At 30.3% G+C, this 20,976-nt stretch overlaps 1 protein-coding gene across 1 annotated transcript in view; it reads left to right on the plus strand.

The window, feature by feature from the left end:
• Window positions 1–5,100: 5,100 nt before the first annotated feature.
• The window catches only part of LOC108565566 (alkaline phosphatase-like), a gene marked incomplete at its 5' end in the record, with an annotated part of 65,685 nt that continues 49,809 nt past the window's right edge, over window positions 5,101–20,976 (plus strand). The window contains one exon of the mRNA XM_017925100.1: window positions 5,101–5,337. Within this exon, the coding sequence (XP_017780589.1) occupies window positions 5,101–5,337 (237 nt within the window). The remainder of the gene's footprint in view (window positions 5,338–20,976) is intronic.

Consider the following 20,976-nt stretch of genomic DNA (forward strand, 5'->3'; position numbering starts at 1 on the left):
TGTATTTTCACATCTTATGAGTGAGTAACATTTAACAAATTAGTAACTATAAACGGTCAAGTTCCTAATGTGCTAACAATGTTCCCTGGGAACGCAGTTTGTCCTTGCTTATGTGAGGAAGCTTGTAATCGTTGCTTCCTTTATGGATCATGATCAATTCCTTACACTTCTGCAATATAATGAAAGTACTGTCTAGCTTTTCTGCGGTTATTTCGTCCCATGCTTTATTCACGTCTTCAATAAGTTCATCAATACTGGACGGGGACTCTTTGTGTTGTAATGATTGAATGTTGTTAAAGAAACCCAAATCGAGGGCATTGAAATCTCTGTTGTTTGGTGGTTGACAAATTATTCTTATGTTCCACCCATTTTCAATAGCAACAACTTCCTCATCATTAACACTGCAATGTGGTTTAGCATAATCTTGCTGAATTTCGATTGGCATGGTTCTACTAACAAAAGGCAATTACCTCTAAGTATATACCTCTAAATAAGTTTCCTTGTAAAGCATATGTGTACATTGTCAACACTCATACATAATTATAATTTGCAAATAATTTACACATTATCGTACAGTATGGTTCCATGACAAAACATAACAGTCGCTGTTAGTTATAAAATAGTAACAAAACAGAACAAATAAAAATCAAAATTCTCCTGTTATGTTATTCAACCAATGAATTGAATATGGTATATTGTTATTAATAATATTTATAACAAATATTAACAAATATAGGGTGAATTGATATTGGAAGCACGTGCAGTCGGCTTAAAATGTATAATTTATTGTATTTAAAAAAATGTAACTACTACAAATTCCTGCTGTTCATTGTACGTATAAGTAGATTTATTTTCAAATGTTTGTAAAACCAGAAATCTACAATAGCTCTGCGACCACCGGATCAATGCAACAAAACGTCATTCGCAGTAAATAATGCGGCTTTTGCCCAGTTTTTGCGAAGTTATGGTAGCATTAAAATCTGCTTTTTGCGGTGCGATAATTAAAGAATTGTTTATTCGTAGCCAGTAAATATTAGCTGCCTAATATCATTTCTGTCATGCGTCGAGGATGTAATTTATATTACACATACACACGATTTTTTTTTAAGGCAATTTATCATATCCCATGGCATATCAAATTATAGCACACTCTCACGCGCACTTGCTTTTTCGTTGATGTCTGCATCATCCCTCACTTTATACATACCGAAATAACTAACAAAAAAAAATAGAGAGAACAACAAACATTGGCAATAAAAAAATGTATTACGTCCATGAATAGCTAAAGCTCGCAGTCATCGTTAGACTAATTAATAATACGGATAATGGTTAGTTAATATTCAATTACCGGCATGTAATCTATCCGATTGACGTGTTCGATGTGCGTTAGCCAAATATTGAAACGCTAAACGCATTATCCGAAACGATTATCGATTTGCTACAAATTGTACACCAAAAATGTATCAATTACATAATTGACAGTGATTAATTGATGTTTACTTATCGTGTGCGAGTAATCCATTATTATAAATTCAGTGTTAATATCTTGTCTTATTCAGATTATGTGATAATTGAGGTTTTTTTGATTAAACAAAGCTTTCAATTAAGAAAAACAACAAAACTTGACTAAGATGGTTGGTAAAAATTAAATAAAAACAATTTTATCTCAATTTTCATAATTTTGTAATTTTTCTGCATAATTTCACTTTATTCCAATACAATTCTTAAGTCGGTAGACCCACCTTTCAAAACATTCCTCAAAATCGGCGTTTTGGAACTTTTCAAGTTCAACATTAACACGTGCCTTTTTTTCTCGTCATTTAAAATTCGTGAAATCCATCTAGCGGATTTCTTCATGTAAACCAAGTGATGACATAATATTTGCGACGCAGCAACATTTAACATGAAATATCATTAGACTTTAACAAATTAACAAACAACTTTTGTTGTTTTCCAATGAATTAACGCTTACTTAGATATTATTTATTAGATCCATCGTATATGTGGAAAATTTTATATTTATAATATAAAAAAAATAATCATTATATACTTTTATAACTCAAATTTAAAAATTCAATGATTATTTTATACCAATATTTCTCAACTTATAATTCACGTTAAATTTTTAATGAATCGCGCAATGACAGCTATCACCTTATGGCGAAATTGAAAACCAAATATAATGGCACGCCATATTTATAATGTTGAGAAACGCAAGTTTATACAAAGTAAAAACTTTGTCACAAATATTTGAAAAGTTATTCAATTACATATATTTTTACCATGTAAATAAAATAAGTATAAATATTACGAACAAAAACTCCTTACAAGCTCCCAGGTAATATGAGCAAAATCTTGAATAATACTAGAAATACTTTTCAGTTAATATTATTGATTCGATTCGATTTGTTTATTTTTTTTTATTTTCAACAAAATAGGAAAAATTATGGACTATGGCCTTTTACAGAAATTAAACTTTTTTTGTTCTATTATTATTTTTATTGAATGAAAATATTTGTTTTATGCGACTTTTAAATAAATATTATTATTTATAAAAAAAATATATAGAATTGTTATTGTTATTTTTTTTATTAATATTCTCGGGTAATCATTTATTGAGTTTAGATGCAATTCATGCTTTGTTTTATAAATTCAGGACAAAAAAATAATTATTTTGAAAAATAATCATTTTGTTTCGCGTAGCCAATGCAAAATTTATATGTAAAAAAATATAAATATTCCAATAAAATAAAAACAATAACTATAGATTTTAAAATGTGTCAACATTTATATAGAAAAAAGTTATGATAATATAATAATATTTAAATTTGATATGTGTAGTCGTAAATATTTGAAGAAAATTCGATTTCCATTTACAGATAATACGGAATGGATAAAAAAAAAATATTTTAAGTAATCAGATTAGTGCATTTATAGTTTTGGTCTTTCAGGCATGCCACAACAATTGTGAACATTCCAATTTATGTACTTTGCGGTATGCCGATTGATTGCGAAACACCACAGCTGAACCGCGCAAATGTGGACATAACATAAAGTTCAAATTGTTGTAAACAAAATGTTGGTGATATTCCCAAATTTGTCATAATATAAAATATATAAGGAATTACATTAAGCTGATATACTTTATATTTATATTACGTTTACAGCAATACCTCGCTTAATACGGCATCTATCTGTGTGGATTTACTATATTCCGATTTGGAAAAAAAAACTAATATGTAAATGATCGGTTTTTTACTTTATTTCTTTGAGGGGCGGTGGGACACATATTGTCGCACTTTTTGAACATGTCTAGTGGGGTATTATTATAAATTTCTAGGAAATGTCCAGGAAAGAGGAATTATCTTTTAATTTTGTTGGCATGTCAAAGGATAAATTTTGATATGCCCTACCATGCACATACGATGTTGATTCAGTTGACGTAGCTGTCTGATTCAGTTATCTATAAATTAGTTGGGTCTAGAAATTTAGGTATTTTTTTGCAAAGTGTTATATAGTCTAGTCTCCTATTGTGCTATATATTTGTATGCAGTTTTAAAATCCACGATTAGTCAAGTTTTCAACAATGAAAACGAAATCGTTTACCTGGACTATGCGAATGAGTAAATCTCTCATACATGAACAATAAACTGAAAGAATAAATATAAAATATTTAATATTAATTGATTGATATTTTTACTTGGGTTCATGTTTACATCCCACTTCAGGTAACTACCGCAAATGGCTTAAGGTTTCTACTTTTACTTTGTTTATATCTTCTTCTTTCGACGCAACCACGTAGCATTAATTTGTGTGTCACATTTATTATATTATACTTCAAATATATATTCAAGATTGTCAAATTATTGTTATAGTTTTTTAGAAAAAAATAATAATAAACAGTGCCATATGAAGCAACTTGAATGGGAGTTGAAGATTTAATTTTAACATAAAAACGAGTTTCTTATAAATCTAATTATGAATTTGTATTTAGAAATTATATATTAAATAGTGTTTTTTTTAATATTGAAAGACAAAACAAAATAATATTATAAAAGAATACATTAATAATATAAATAACTTCAGCATATTAAATAAAATACACATCGAGACTAGTACAGTTGTCTTGATTAAGCGGCTGGTCCAATTATCCAAAGTTCCGGTTTAACCGATGACCCAATTAAGCGGAATCGACTGTATTTGAATAATGTACACTATTACCTAAATGATTTAAGAATCCTGTCTTGATATTTTTAAATCTCAAATTCACATACAAATCCTGGAACATTAGAGCTTTCTTTTTTTCTGAGTAATATAGTAAATGGTTAATATTACCAAAAGAGCTATAATAAAATTATCGGTATAATAGAAAGGCTGGCTAATTGTGGCATGATCAACAAATCAGGAAATCAAGAATAACGCTGGGCGTAAGTCCATGACGTGGGAAGGTTTTAGATGCCACTTCCTTTTGTTGAGAGGAAGAACTCAATACTTTCTGCTCTCCTCAGAGCACCACGCTTCTTCTCCGACAGTTAACCTTTGCTCTTCCAGACTCTAGAGCACAAACACCGTCTATCTGGAGCACACAAACACTCTTCTCTACCGGAGCGCTCAAACGTTACAATATGTAAAGAATATGTAGATTTATTTTTATCTTAAATTAAGGCATTATTAAAATAATTATATGAATGAATTTTCTGTACATATTTCAATTTTCTTTTATTAATGAAGGAATTACACAAATTATTAAAATTGTGTATATAATTTATGTACACAATAAATTATGGTTAATATTTGTTAATTTCATTCTTTTTGAAATTTGTATATAATAAGATAATTTTTCACAAGAACAAGGGTTGAGTAATTAGTAATTTAAAGTGACTTATTACAAATGTAATGCTTATAATTGGATCTGAGGTAGTGTTATTATGGGAACGACGGACGCGATAATTCCGCAAAGTTTATGTCTGGCGTTGCTCAGCGAAATAATACATGTATATGATTAAAGACGAGGATGTGGATGTCGCATGCATAAGTAATGGGGCCATGATGCTGCTGATGGTGGTGTTGTTGATGATGCAATGCTGATGGACGGGTATAATATTGGTTTCAGATCATGAATATTGGTACGAGCAGGCGAGGATTGCCTTGCGGAAGAGATTGCAGTACGCCACGGACCGCAAACCCCACGCCAAGAACGTTATCCTGTTCGTTGGTGACGGGATGGGCGTATCCACGGCAACCGCTGCGAGGATCCTCCGGGGCCAAAGGCTGGGAAAACGCGGAGAAGAGCACGAACTCGCCTGGGACACCTTTCCTGCAGTCGCCCTTGCAAAGGTAAGAGCATTTTCAAATTAAAAAAGAACTACAAATTAATGAAACTAATAGAGATTTTAAAAACGGAAACAAATAGAGAGTAGCACTCACTAATTAAAATTGCATCGATTTCTTGCAACCAACCGAAACTTTTTAAGAAATTACTTGTCCAGTTTAGAACTTTCAAAGAATGAGTTACTTTCTTTGAAAGCCAATCATTTCCAATTGATTAAAGTAAAAAAAAACTTCTAAATCTAGAACCTTTCAATTAATTTCTAGTAGTTATGACTATAATATTAAATCCATAATATAAAAGAAATTAGTATTAGTTTCTATTAATAAAGTTTAATGTAATCCAGAAAAGTACATATTTTTTTACAAGTCTCGTGGAAAACGGAAACTTTATAAGAAATGTCTCTTACTCCATCGAACTTTCTTAAAATCTACTTCACAGAGTAATTCGTTCCAGTTGCTTTAAATAAAATAAACTTCTACATTTACTTTTACTTACTAAATATCAATTAGTAATATTTTTAGACATTGTTTAAAATGTTAGTTTTACAAACCTTTATAAAATATTTAGAAAACTTACTAATTTAAAACAATATAGTATTTAAGAAGTTTTTATTTTATTGAACTACTATTTGACGTTATATATAAAATAATTATAAACTTAAAATATTATAAGTTTATTAATAAATTTTTATAAATCTATCATTTTAAAGCTCTTGGCGGAATCCGGTTATTGGAAAGAATATGTTTTTGCTAGTTTGCAGCAAAAACTTAAACACTCCAATATAATCAGGAAATATTTATTCAATTTATTCAATTATGGATGGTAATTATAAAACTAACTGAAAATTGAATGAGCTTTTTGTCCCGATTTTGTCTCACGTTTTATTCCTATTTTGTGTCGCCTTAGAAAATTTTCTTTTTAAAAAAAAAATGGTATTTAGTAATTTGAGAACACGTCAATTATCAAACTTATATTTCTAAATATTGTTTAGACATTTGTTTGTTGTGCAGCAAAAAGCTGTTGTTGACAATTAATGGAAGCGAATGCGTTTTAAAGTTTTGTAATATTCCTTTTTTTAGATAACAGTAAAACTCGAGTTATTTGCGGATCAATAAATCCTTGCTGCAAACTTATAACTCTCAAGCAGCCCCGAGGGTGCTCAGTTCAAATCCAATCTTTTCTCCGATGGTACTAGAAGCCAATCAAACTATGAAAGAGCTACACTCAGAACTAGTTTTGATGAAAGCAAATCAAACATGTACAGCAATACCTCGCATAGTGCGAAACCGATTACGTTCCGCTGAAACCGGACTAATCGAGGAATTATCCGCACTATACTTGTATTGCTGTATATACTAGACTGTGTTTATTTTATTCTTGAAATGTTTGTAGTTAAAATTGTGTACATTTGGAACTCCATACGTGGTGTTTATTTTTGAGAAAGATGTGTGTACGCTTAGGCAGAACTGAAGATTTCTTAAAGAAATGTATGTTTGTTAATTACGTTATAACGATGAAGTTTTGTGCTGCATAATGCTAGTTATCCAGATCTGCAGTTTCAAACTAAATGTTATGAGAATAAGCAGCTCAAATAATCTGACTCTCAGGCGACTTGATAAAAGCCTTACCTCCCAGCGATTTAAACGAGTAATTTATTTTATCGGTTTAATCTATTCTATCTGCTTTATCGACCGTTTTAGCGTATCGTTTAAATAAACACGAAATAATCGGTTTAAATCCAAAGAGATCAACGGTAAGCTCACCGATTTCAATGTACCGAAATACGATAGAAGCAATCAAGATTTTCTATTTACCATTGATGCAACTCCTGAACTCGATCAAGCGTATATTCAATCCAATGAGGATATCATTAAATTTATTTATGGATACGCAAATCACATAAACATAAATCGCTTATTCAGAAGTCAGAAAGAAATAATACAAAACTATGTAGATCAAAGAGTTTTCGGACCCTAATAAATAGGTTTTGAACGTAATTCGAAATCTTATTAACGTGCAATAACCTACGGGTCCGCTTACCATTCAGATTTATGGAAATTTGCTATCCCTTCCGCATGCAAACTCCAAATTTATTGTAATATTCCAACTTCCCATTCTCCATTTCCCACCCAACATGCATCAGTTCCGAAGACGTAATTTATATTAAGTGAACAGGTACATCCATAAATAACAAAATCAACTGCTCGAGATGCTGAGAATACGTAAATAAGAAGCGGAATGATGACAGGTTTGTCGTATGTTTCTGACAGTTTAAGGTCCATATTCCTTATGCCCTTTCACGATCTCGCTTTCTTTTACCCACTTCGAACCGATTTATTTATTTGTTTGCTCCACAGGAGGGAATACAGAATAATCGAAAAGGATGTGTGTTTTTTTGTACTTTTTCTGTATATAAGCATACGTTATATACAATTTATTATACAATTCAGACACACGGATGGTTCACGTGGGTTCCTTTTTTTGTGCATACTGTTTTTGGTAGATAAAATTGATTTATAACTGTAGTTTCCATGACTGGTTTGTTAAGGGCGAATGGAGGAGAGAGGCAATGGAAATGTGCAGATAATTGTGCCGGGATATAAATGAAACACACCGTGCGCTGCGGTGTCTGTATTCCAATTCCAACTTGCAGGATCGTATATTCCTTGAGGCCAAAAAGTTCAATTTCTAGAGTAATCATTTCATACAAAAAAGGAGAGAATGCTACAACCAGTTTTTGCGCAATAAATTGAAATCCCGCAGTGGTATTTTGTATTCAAAATTCATGAGAAATAATAGAATTTACTTTATTATACAGTTAAATCATATTAAATATTTACTGTTAAGAAAAGAGAATACATGAAAATGATACAATTTCCTTAAATATGAAACAAAAATGAGTAAAGACACAATTTAAGCGCTTATAACATAAATATAATATATAATGAATATAAATATAAATATTAATTTCGGTTAGTATGTAAATTAACTGACAAAACTATATAATATTATTTTAATAATTTAAACTAATCAATTTATAAGTATTTACATTTAGTAGTTTAGTAATTTGTTTGGATATACTATTAATAATTTAAAAAAACCTATAAATAAAAATATAATCATTTCCTACAAAACTTTATATAGCGTGATTTGAGATTTAATTTGACCCAAGTTTGTAAATAGGGCGACTAATAGCCGAATGGTTAAGTCGCCCTACCCACAATTTAGTGGGCCCCGGTTAAAATCCTGGTCAAGCCAGGCCCTTTATGAGCCCAAATGGGTGCTTGCAGCAATGAATGCTTGCAGTGATGAACGATGGCCCTCGTTCATCACAGATATACAGTGAAATGTATGAGGTTCAGTCAAGTCGATAGACAATGACAGTGTCAAGGATAACAGTGAAAGGAAATAGTGGAATTACAGAGCAATGATATACTTCTGAAGTTAACTTAACTATCCATGGTACTAAACTTTACTAAATCACAAATAATCAAATAAGAAGTAGATTTTTTTCACAAAATAAATTATAGTAGTCCTTTCATGAGTCTTATTATGCAATAACTATAATATTACATCTTAAGGTTATTATTATATATTTGGGTAATAAAAGTGAAAATACGATGTTATTCATGTAATACGAACGTCAGCTTTATGGTTATTCTAATAAATAATACAATTTTGTAGTAAATAGAAATATACGATACGATATAAGTTCAGTACAATCAATTTCTTAAATTAAACTTTTTACGGTAAAAAAAATTTCGTGCTCATCAAATATAAAAATTCATCTCGAAGCTTTGTTACCTATACATTAAATGTATGTAGTGTAGAAATAAAAATATTAAAAATCAAATACAGTGGAACCTCGCTTAACGAGTTTCATCTGTTGCAAAATTTCCGGATTTTTACTCGTACAATGAAATACTCATATCGTGAAACACGTTTTACCATATAAAGTAATGTAAATTACGATAATGTGTTCCTTGTCGAAAAAGAAAAGTATAACTTGGTCTCCATTTTTAATGATATTGCTTTTCATATCTATGGTTATATTAAATTTTGCACAAAAAAACACAAATGTTCAGACATGAACACAACTTTGAAAATTTTGTGATCACAAACAACACTAAGATGCAACTAGAATGACCACTAACACTAGGCACTGTTTTCCAATTCACATACGGTGAAGTGAGTTTATATTACTTGTATCATTTCGTGACTTGGTAGAAGTCTTTTTATACTTTTAATATTTGTTTATATAAAAAAAAACGTACATAGTATGTTTATATATTATAATAATGGTTGTACACAATACATTTGTGTTTTGCATTTACAGCAAATCGCGCAATCCGGGACTTCTCTTCTCATCGCCACTCGTTATGCGAAACGTCGCTCGTTAAGCGCGTCGTTTTTCTTACAATTTATTTTGCTCCTTAAGCGAAATGCTCGTTAAGCGAGGTTCCATTGTACTAATAAAATAAATACTAATTAGTATAGCAATTATTACAAATACAGTGATATTTTTTTTCTATTTACTTTACATAATAAGAAAAGTGGAATCTTTTGAAATTCTGCAACTCTATAGGAATAATTTAATTGCTAATATAATTTTGTCATAATAATAATTTAATCAAATATATATACGACTAAGTTATACAATATTAATTGCATGATATTGATTGAAATTAGAGTAATTATTTCATACAAATATTATTGAACCCTCTAGTATTCGCGCATAAATGTATTACGTTAGAGACCGCGTGGGATACATTTGTATATTAATTACTTGCTTATAGTACACAACTTTTATTCTTTTACTTACTTTATAAATTTATTTGTAAATATAAAAGAAATAACATAATGTATGTAGAATGATATATTCTGATATTGCTTACACACCTAGTACATTTAGTACAAACTAGTACATGCTGTACAAACGTTTTTCTGTCATATTTTTTTTGTACAAATATGACAGAGTGCGTTTCCAGTTTTCTCTATTTTTGGTTTTGAAAAATTATGTTTCATTCTTTTTTTAGTCGATTCAATATGAAAAAACACACTATGAACTAAGATTACATGGAATCTAGTCTAATCATGTTTGCAGGCACTCGCAAAATCTTACTTTTAAGATCCCTGGGATACACTTGCATCCCGAGCGTTCTGTGTTAAGAACTGTTGGTTAATTACTTTATAAATTATGCGAAATCTAATAGAAAAAACAACAACTATATAGAGACATTTTAATAACTTGGTTGTCCTCGGGATCGGTATTGCGAGTAGACCTTGTTATATTTTTGTTATGTTATTATTTTCTTCATATTCTTGTCGTACTCATTGATATTTACCATCTTTGTGTTTTCCGATAATTCTTCTGTATAGTAAGTATATATTGATTTTTTAAATGAATTTTGTTGATATTCTAGTTTTTGGTAAAAAGCAAAATTTAATATTAATCACTTTATATAATTTAAATTGATCATCATATATATATTTTTTTTCACTACTTTACGTATTATAAAAGTTATAAAAACCATTGTGCTAGTAAAAAGTGAATAGAATCTAATAAACAACAACAAAACAACAACTTTATACAAACCTTTGAATTGGGGGGATATAATAACGAGCGTGTTAAATGTTTTATTATACAGTAATTTAAACCTCCCATAGCAAAAAAACAAAAAAAATAGCACAAGCTCACGGAAAGTTTACGAACTGTCGTGTTTGCCAACTTTTAGGGTCTGCGTATGACGTTTTCCGAAAGCGAGTTCGGAGCTTCGGAATTTTCTGTGTCACAGCATGTCCCGACAAGTTAAAGTCAAAGCATATTTGGGAGGCGTAAAATGCCCCGGTCCAGTTAAGTAACGAACGAAATAACTAGAGGGAGGTTCTGTTTATCTTCGTGCTTATTTGGGTCGTCGGCGAATTATTGTCTCCGTTTATTTATAGTTTTCCTTTCTCTCCATCTTCTCTGCATTTGGCTTTCATCCAGCGAGGAAAAATGTAATGAGAAAATTTAATCTTAATGAAGCCGTTGTCTTGCGGATTATTAAATGTAACGGAGTGTTTTTTTCCCGTCTTTGTCCTTTTCTACTCGTTCGTTTTACTTTTCCTTTTTTTTTGCTGGTTTCCCCACGTTCGTTTCGAGGACGCGTCCGAGGCGAAACCGTTTTCCTCTTTAATGGTTATTGGATGGGCAAGAGCAGCAGTAAAGGAACGTAATTAGACTTTTCTTTTGTACACAAATCACAATCATTAAGACATAGAAGTAACAATATTCAAAGGGAACAAGCTTTCGCCTCTGTTCGTATTACACTCTTTAAACTCCAACGACCATTAGATAAGTCTTAATTTTCCAACTGATTTATACGCACGTTGTTATTTAAATTAACAGCATTATGAGTTTCCACTTTTCAAAATGTTTTCTTTACAGAATACTGAAAAATTATAGTAACAACAAATGGCAATGCATTAGATAAATAATTTATTTCATAGTACACGAATACCTCACATAGTTCCGGTAATATCCCGGACTGTTTAAAACCGAACTAATCGAGAAACTAAATGAAAGATAAATAAACTACATCAACAGAGACTTGACTTTATAAATAGGATAACATAATAAAATAATTATGTGTATTATTTTTTTCAACTTATTTTTCTCAAATAAAAATTAATAATATATTGCAACAATAAATTACAAAATAAAAAAAATTAATACTTATTTCTATACAGAAAATAATTAAATTTGTTTGTTCATAAATATGACAATCAAATGTTAATTACACTTTGGACAAAATTAGTGCTAATATACATTTGCAAATAATTAATCTATTACTGTAATTATTATTTAATACATTCAACGCAATTATATTGTTTGTATTTTTACATGTATACTAATACGATTTTGGAAATGTAAATAACACAATTGAATGTTGAATTAAATTATATGTTATAATACACTTATTCACATTGCGTCAGTGATTTAAAATTAATTGAAATACCTAACACAGTTCGGTGCAATAGTTCATACCGAATTGTTTGAAATATGATCCCAATGGAATTAAATGATAAATTGTTCTATAAAGTGATTTTCGTGATTTTTTTCAATATATTTATACGAGGGAATGTATAAAATAAATTGAAGCCAATAAATATTTATAAATTAAATTTAAAAATATATAATTTATTGACCAGAAAATATAAAAAAATAATTCAATCAAAATAAATGTAAATTACAAATCCTAAAAAAATGTCTTTCTGTACGAAAAAAATATAATTCTGAAAGAATTAAATGTTTCTTTTCTTTATAAAAATGGTATCATTTTGTGTTATGAATATTATTAAAATTAATGGGAGCTGTTTCGAAAAGTTTTTTCAGTCTCGTGAATAGGGATTGAAAGTTTGTAAAATTCCAAGATTTCACGGGACATTGCACATTTGATGGGGAAAATTTATCGCCAAGTTCTGAGTGTCCAAAATCTTTTGCTTTTTAGCAATAAATTTCTTTGTTGATGTGAATATTTGACATGAATATTTATATTCTATTTCTGTTTTTATTTGTTAATTCACGTTTTAAAAGAAGAAAAAGACTCCTCGTTCAATATAGAATTTACGGTCTCAAATAATGAAAAAATCCGATTCACAGGAAATATTAAAAAAAATCAAACACGTCACAAAATTCAAACAGAACCGACGCAGAAAATATCAATCGTGATACTTTCCAAATAATGAAAGTACTAGAGAAGACAAGACAAGTCTTGCATGAATTAGAACAATAATCAAGAGAGGCTGAACGACAAGAAGCACAACGTCAACCCACATTGTTTAAACAAATATCAAAACAACAAACAAGAAAATCACCAGCCATTAAATAAAAATAATCTAATCAAGAACAAAATACATCTAAACAACAACAACACTAAAAGACAAGAACCATATGAAAATAAACAACCAAATGAACAACTTAAAAAGAGTCAATATAAAACAAATATAATGAAAATACAAAATATCTTCCTCTACTATTTAAAAACAAAGCAAAATATTTCAAAGCGAAGTATGTTAGAAGCTTGGGAAAAGCTGGGTGGTGACGGGAATGAAGAACAAATAATAAAAATTAATTCTAACATAAAAACAAAGAATTAGAAACACTTGTAACAAACAAAATGATAATAATTACAAAAATGGAATGCAACACATAGAAAGACATAACAGAGGTATCTTATTCTGTTAATATTAAAAATGTACCAGAGGGGATTTCGGATGCTGACGTCAGTGATGAGTATGGGACATATTATTAGGGGCATATCGGAAAACTATGACAAACTGATACAGAAGGTTTTTACATCTATTATATGAGATAAACAACAATGCGAAGTAAACCATTAGAACCGATACCACTGCCATCCACTGGAAATGGAACTACCCAACAGCTGAGTGTAAAAAAACAACAAATTATTGATGAGTTTGGATAACACAGAGCTTGAACATACACCACTGATTTGGCACCAAAGTGTCTGAATTGTGGGAGAAAGGATCACACTGCCTGGACATGCCCTGAAAGGACACATCAATAAACAAAAGAACTTCAAATGGTAATCATTAAAATTGAAAATGCATGGACGGAAGATCCTCCAATAAGCGTGAACAAACATATAACGCGAATACAAAGAATTAAGGGTAAACTAAATAACATATACGTTACGGAGACCACACCTACATATGAAAGATGAAATGAATGTTGAATGAGATGAATGTTAATGAAAATAATGCATCGACCGGAAGAATGATATGAAATATATATTATGAAGTACAATGTAATATTACTTCATAAATAAATACACAAAATATTATTGACACTACATTAAATATAATGAAGTAAAAAAAATATTAGCTCAAAATTACAATATCAACTCCTATCACTTTTCTTCTTTGATTTCGTGATCAATTAATACCTTATTTAGCGTTTAGGATGCGTCATACGAAGTCATATCAATGTATATTAACCAGTTAAATTTAGAGGTATTGAGAGATATATCGAACTAGCCTCATTCATCATTTGTAATGTTGATCTAAATTAATTATGTTTTATGAATTATATATGTTTATCAATAACTTCTATAACATGTTATTATAAAAGCTATTATGTGTACGCATTTTTATTCTTTTATTTTTTAAAGTTAATTTTACTTCAGTTTTAAATTCATTTCATGAATTGTTTCAATATGTTATATATGTTAGACTTTACATTGTTGTTTAAAGGCTATTGAAGCTGTTTTTAATTAAAAAAAACGCACAATTTGAGGAATTTCTGTATAAGAACTCTTTTTTTAATAAAAAGCGGTCCTGTTTCTGCTCTTTTTTTTTATTGAATTATTAAGTATGCTCGGTAAAATCAATGGGGCAATTCTGCATACAGGAAAAAGCGGTTTTTCTACCAATTTCATTTCCCCCCCATCGTAGTCCTTTTCATATTATATCGTTCGCATTCTTACTTAATGATATTTGAATTTATGATATATAAATGGCGCACCGACAACGACCCTTCCACCCCTATTGCAGATCCTCCGTCCGGAATATGCCTTTTTTTCTTGTTCACTGGCAATCACGTACATTTTCCGCCTGCTGTGTTTCGGTATAATAAAATTTTGTGGTTTCCGGTATTCCTTTCACTCCGTCTGTTTTAATATTTCTGAGCAATCGATATCATAAAAGAAATATGAAAGCAGAAAGGACACGCATCACCCGTCATGTTCTTTTTTAAGCTGGGGAGGGTGCAAATGGACAACAAGTGAAAATTGATTGATTTCCATTAACACATTTTGAATGACACGTGAAATCAGTCAGACAACTAAAGATTTAACAACGCGATTAACCTTTCACCATTTTTTTTTCAATATCCCATTCTAATTAAGCTACGAAACTATTAAAATAATAAATTATTAAAAAACACACTAATAAATCCCTTCAAGCTTAACCTATAAGAACTACTCATGGGTCAGATATTCGATATACGGTTTCATAAGCATTCTATTGTAGTTTAATTGTGGGTATTGACATTCTACCTATTCCAGTTGCGGCGAAATGTACTTATTTTATAGTATATAGTGTATTCAAAGTAACACGTCTATGAAATATCATAAATATTTGGATTTCAAAGTGGAATAGCTTTGGTTTCCCATGTACCAAATTGGGGAAAATTCGATAATTCTGACATCCGGTAATTTAAAATGAGACAAAATCTGCTGTCAGCAGTAGTTACATATCAATCCTCATCATTGTGAAATAAACATTTGTAGGTATTCTTTATTAAAACAAGTAGGAAGTTCGTTGTGTGAACCATATATGCACGATCGAATGTAGAACCAAAACAATTCCCGAAATCTTAGAATTCTGATTTCAATTATTATATTGGTTAATTGAAGCAAGAGCGACAAGAAAAAGAGCAGTGTTTTCTGATATATGCAAAACATCAATTTGCTCAAAAGAATTGCCCAGACTGTTTTGACAAAAGAATTGTTCTATTTTTTAATGTTAAATAAATGGGTCATTCTGACCCATAAATAGTACATATTTTATTAATCAACTAGTCAAACAATCAGACAATGAAGTTATCAAAATTCCACTTAATTTATTAATCAACGTATCTGTCAATTATATAAAGAACGCATCACTTACAAATAATACAAATCAATATTAGGTCGATCATCATAAAAATATTTAAAAAAACAAAACAGGACAGGACATAATTCTAAATCAGTGTTTTTCAATCTCTGGTCCACAGAGTTTTCCTATCGGCTCGCAACAACATGAATTTTCAAAACATTTAATTTTATAACTTTATGAAGTTAAATATTTTCATAATCATAAATCTCCCGAGAAAACAGGGGTAATTGGTAAACGGGGTTTCAGAAATAGAGCCGTAAATATAAAAAAATATAACCAACGTCTGTTTGATATTTAATGAAAACACAAATTAACGTTCCAGAATTAAACATGTTTCGTCTGTTACAGACGAATAAAATGAAACGGAATATTTAAATTTGTACTAATTGATCTTTCATAATTAATGAAGGAACCATTAAATTAAACCCAATTGCGCATGCAATAATGAGAGCAGCTGCGATTCGTTTAATTCTCTTGTTGTATGTGATTAGATGGAAAAGCAGTGGTAGTGCTCTTGTTATTAGACAGATCGAGATGGATGTTGGTTAATGCAATTTGCAGTTAGATTTATTACACGGGATTCATCCATATGCAAATTGATAACGTTACGAAATGATTAACCGGTGCAACGCAGTCGTTCCGAAACTCACTAGCGTCTAGTTGTCGGGGCATTGTCGTCGTTTCAATGCACTATCAAAAGCCAATTCCAAAATTAGCACGTAGGCATCGCCAACCAAAACTAATCTAAATTATGTTTATGAGTGACCTTGCACATCCACAGTTTAGTCATTTATAATGATACAAAACTATAACATTTATTAACCTAGATGGATTTAGACTATATATTTACTATAAAAATGGCATAAGAATTCATAGAAAGTTGTATTTAATGGGTTTGTTTTACTATTCACTTTATTATATAAACTTATTTATTCACTACTAATAAAACCGGTAGTATAAGAGACAATATTTCTCAAGCATCATATTATTTTTTATTAATCAATTTTTTTTCTGTAAAAATATGTTTTGAACAAAAGATAACTTTAATATCTAATGAATATATTGGAAAGTTATTACCTAAGTTGAGATGTATAATTTTGTCAGATTTTACTTTATTCAATAAACAAACTATAACCATAGCACATCATCTACGAAACTAAGAATTTTTTTCAAAGAATGTAGAGATGGTTTATTAAAATACAATACATGTCTCTTTTACCTTAATCTGGATTATTGTCTGTGTGGAAGAAATGTTGTCCGTTGTAATGATATTTACTATAGTTTATAACTATTCTGAAAGTATAATAAATAAGATTCTAACCAATGTTTGCTTTGATATTATAAAAATATATAATAATTAAAAATATCGAATACCGAAATGGACAGATGAAACCTTACTTGCCTATATAAAAACTTGTAATTGAAATTACAAATAGTGGCTCGATTCGCATAAAATTTAATAGGTAATATTTTTTTAGTGGAAAAATGTATTATATTCTACTTGATGAAAGAAAAATTTACGTTTGTAAATTTAAATTATTTATTAATTTCGTTTTAATTTGTTTAAATAGTTGTTCAGCCAGGTTAAGCAGTTGATATGTATACATAATTGATTATTATATTGTAGTTTGCGTATTATTGTATTATATTGTAGAAGCGCAGAGAATGAATGATGAATTTGTAGAATAATATTTATTGTGTAACGATGGTACTGATATTTTTCTAAGCAGTTACTTTACTGAATTTAACATTTAATTACTTCCGCTTTTTCTCTAAATATGTTTTTTCCGGTGCATGCAAAGACGATCTTCTTCTGGTAGAAGTATGTTATTTAAAGATATAGAGGGACAAGTTTCCATCCTCACCGTTAACCCTTTGGAACTTTGGTTTGTCTAGTTTGTCGATAAACAAAATATGTTTGTTTTTAGTTAGGTTTCAAATGTTTTTATTCATATATGAATTGGTTTACATGTTTGAATTTTACATAGTATTCATACTGCTTAAGCCTAAGCTCTTTCAACATGCAGTTTAAGGGTTAGATTTGATGAGTAAAAAAAATAACATTGTAGGATAAAAGCACATTGTAGAGTAAAAACAGAACATTCTTGAAATCAGGAAGAGATTTAGAACATGAATATAAATTTTAGAGAACACATTTAGACAAGTACACATTTAGAAAACATTAGATTACACATTTTATAGACACTAAGAAATATAAATAAGAAAGAAATTGGAAAATAGAATATCACAGAAAGAATGGGCTAATGTTTTCAGTAAGATCATTGAAAATGGGAACTTCAGATTCAAGATTCTGCACTAATTTAGCTGGAGGGAATTGCATTTTAATTTTTGGTTTTAGCCTGAGACAGTTACTGGGAGGAAGTTTTAATAGAGAAAGTGTGTGATGATTGTTTATTTGAATTCTGAGAGCTAGTTTTCCTTGGAGTGTATTTATGAAGTCTGTAATGCTGGGGAAGGGAACAAGATCGTAGAGTTGAGCAGAAGAATATTTGTAGTGTAACTTTAGAATTTTTCGTATTATTTTCCTTTCAAATTGTAAAAGTCTTTTCAAAAGTTGAGGTGTAATGAGGGTGTGAGTTACTATGGGGTATGTGATTACTGGACGGATGTGTTTTTATTTATATATGTGATGATGGCGTATGCAGTTTTATGGAAATTGAAAAAATAAACTTTCGAGATTTATAGGTTGCTATATCAGGACTAGCATTCAGATGTAGAAAACGAAAAACAAAATTTATGTGAAAATTATGAAATTAACATTGTGGAAAAGTCAGATGACGAGCAGCAAGAAATGAATATGATAAACGATATAAACCATACACAGTTCCAGTGAATGACATCAAATATGATAATCTTGGTCATTGGCCAATACAGGTAGGTGGTCTTAAACAACGTTGAAAACTTTAAATTTAATGCAAAAAATGCCAAGTCCCTTTTTGACTATCTAAATTTAAAAATTGTTTGCCTGATGGTGGAATTTGCAACGAGTTCCTAGTTTCAATACCTATGGAGCAAACTATCTCAAACTTGGTGAAATAAAAAAAATATTTTCAATAAAAAAAATCAAGTCCAATAGGATTGGATTTTATAGTCTTGTCCAGTCTTCAACTTGATTTAATCCTCTTTGTTAGTTTTGCAATCTCACTTTTATTTAACTATCAGCGGATATGTTATATTAGAATGTAACATTGTGAGATCCACTGTGAGCAAATGCGGAACCCATTTCAAATAGATCTTTCTTATTATCTAATGTTCGTGCAAAATGGTGAATGACTGCCTTCTATCTATCTTCATCTATCTCAAGCAACTTCAATTTACGATCGGCCAAAATCATTTTGTGGAATTTTTTTAATGTTTTCTGAAAAAATGCCGAATTTGGGCAAACCGATTCTCTAGCAATTGTCTCGACGGAGAAGAGTCCCCATAACACTTATCAAGCCATTGCTTTGCTTGAACGGTATTTTTTCCCATCTAAAAGCAAATTCAGATTTTTCCATTATTTTGAAAATTACAAAAGTAACGTCACTAAAACCAATGTAAATTGTGAACTAAACGTTAGATTGCCATAAAATTTTCACAGGTGTCGTCTGAAGGTAGGTAATCCTTATAAATCATATGGTTTTGTCAATAGATCCATTTATATACCATCCTACGAACTTATTGAGTGAGGTGTTAGCAACTGCTTTTTTTGGTACAAGATGTAAATAGCCCAATTCTATCTAAAAAGGCCAATACCTTTGATGATTAATTCATATATGCTAATTAAATTTTAATTAACATAAAACAAAGGTAATGTTTGAAAGTAGTAAACAAACCAAGTTTATTAGTTTGCAACTGAAAAGTATGTATTTTACGTAATATGTCTAGCATTACACGCCGTCTTTTATAATTAGATACTTAATAAATACATTACAGGTAAGAGGATCGTTCATCCCTTGTATCAGTATAATGAAGAGCATAAAAAGTGTTTGCTCTACATATAAGAAAGCGAAGCTTTTATAAAGAGAGATGGAATATGGAAAATAACGAAGTCATTGATTTTGTGAAATAAAACACTAATTAATTTAAACTCCGAGAAAGATGTCTGCTAGGGATTCTGGGCTCGTGTTTTCTACTAAAGAAAAAAAATCAAACAATTCGCGTAATATTACGTTGCTTCTCTTCATTAAAATAAGATGCTTTGGACGATGCTAGAATGTTGTATATAGAAAATTTATTTTAGTATTGATTAACGTAATTATTTTATGCAACGTTTCATTAAATGAACATATGAGCGAAAAGAGTCAAGTATAAATGAATACATTCAGCAGTAATTTGTGAATATGTATTTGTGATGAATACAGTAAACTTGAAACTGTCTTTAAAAAAACGGTGTGTGGAAGTGGCACGTGCAAAGGAGTATAATTTATAGCTTCGAATACGGATGGATCATTATTCAAAAGGACAGCAAAATTTCGGACACTAATGGTCTCTCCCTGTCTGCCACCCTCCTTGGTCGGTGTGGCGAAAATTTTTTCCCACCGAACTGTCCTATCCTCACTCCTCACCAGGCAGGAAATAAAACTTTTCCTCGTCGGAACGGTTTTTATTTGCGTGGCCAAATTTAATTACCGCGCCCATTTTTCAAACTGCAAAGTAAAGTGGGCGTCCGTCCGGACTTTATGCAGCAGCACACGCTGCAGAACTATTTTTCAATTCTCGTCCAGAGATTCGCCCATACATCTTCCTTTAACACCTGACAAGCCGATTTACAAGTAGTTTTCCGGGGCTGCAAGCGCTGCATATGCAATCACTTATCTTTTTCCGTTTAATATTTCAACTCAAGATGCATTACATCAGAAATCGCAACAGATTTTTCAATTGTCGATTTTTCTTTATTTGAATACTCGACCACGGGTTCTGCATTAACAAACCAGAAAACCATTACTCAAGTTTTATAAATGAATCTCTCTTTGAATGAT

Source organism: Nicrophorus vespilloides, unplaced genomic scaffold (genome assembly GCF_001412225.1).
Source record: "Nicrophorus vespilloides isolate i.1.1-1 unplaced genomic scaffold, Nicve_v1.0, whole genome shotgun sequence".
In the NCBI taxonomy this organism is placed as follows: Eukaryota; Metazoa; Arthropoda; class Insecta; order Coleoptera; family Silphidae; genus Nicrophorus; species Nicrophorus vespilloides.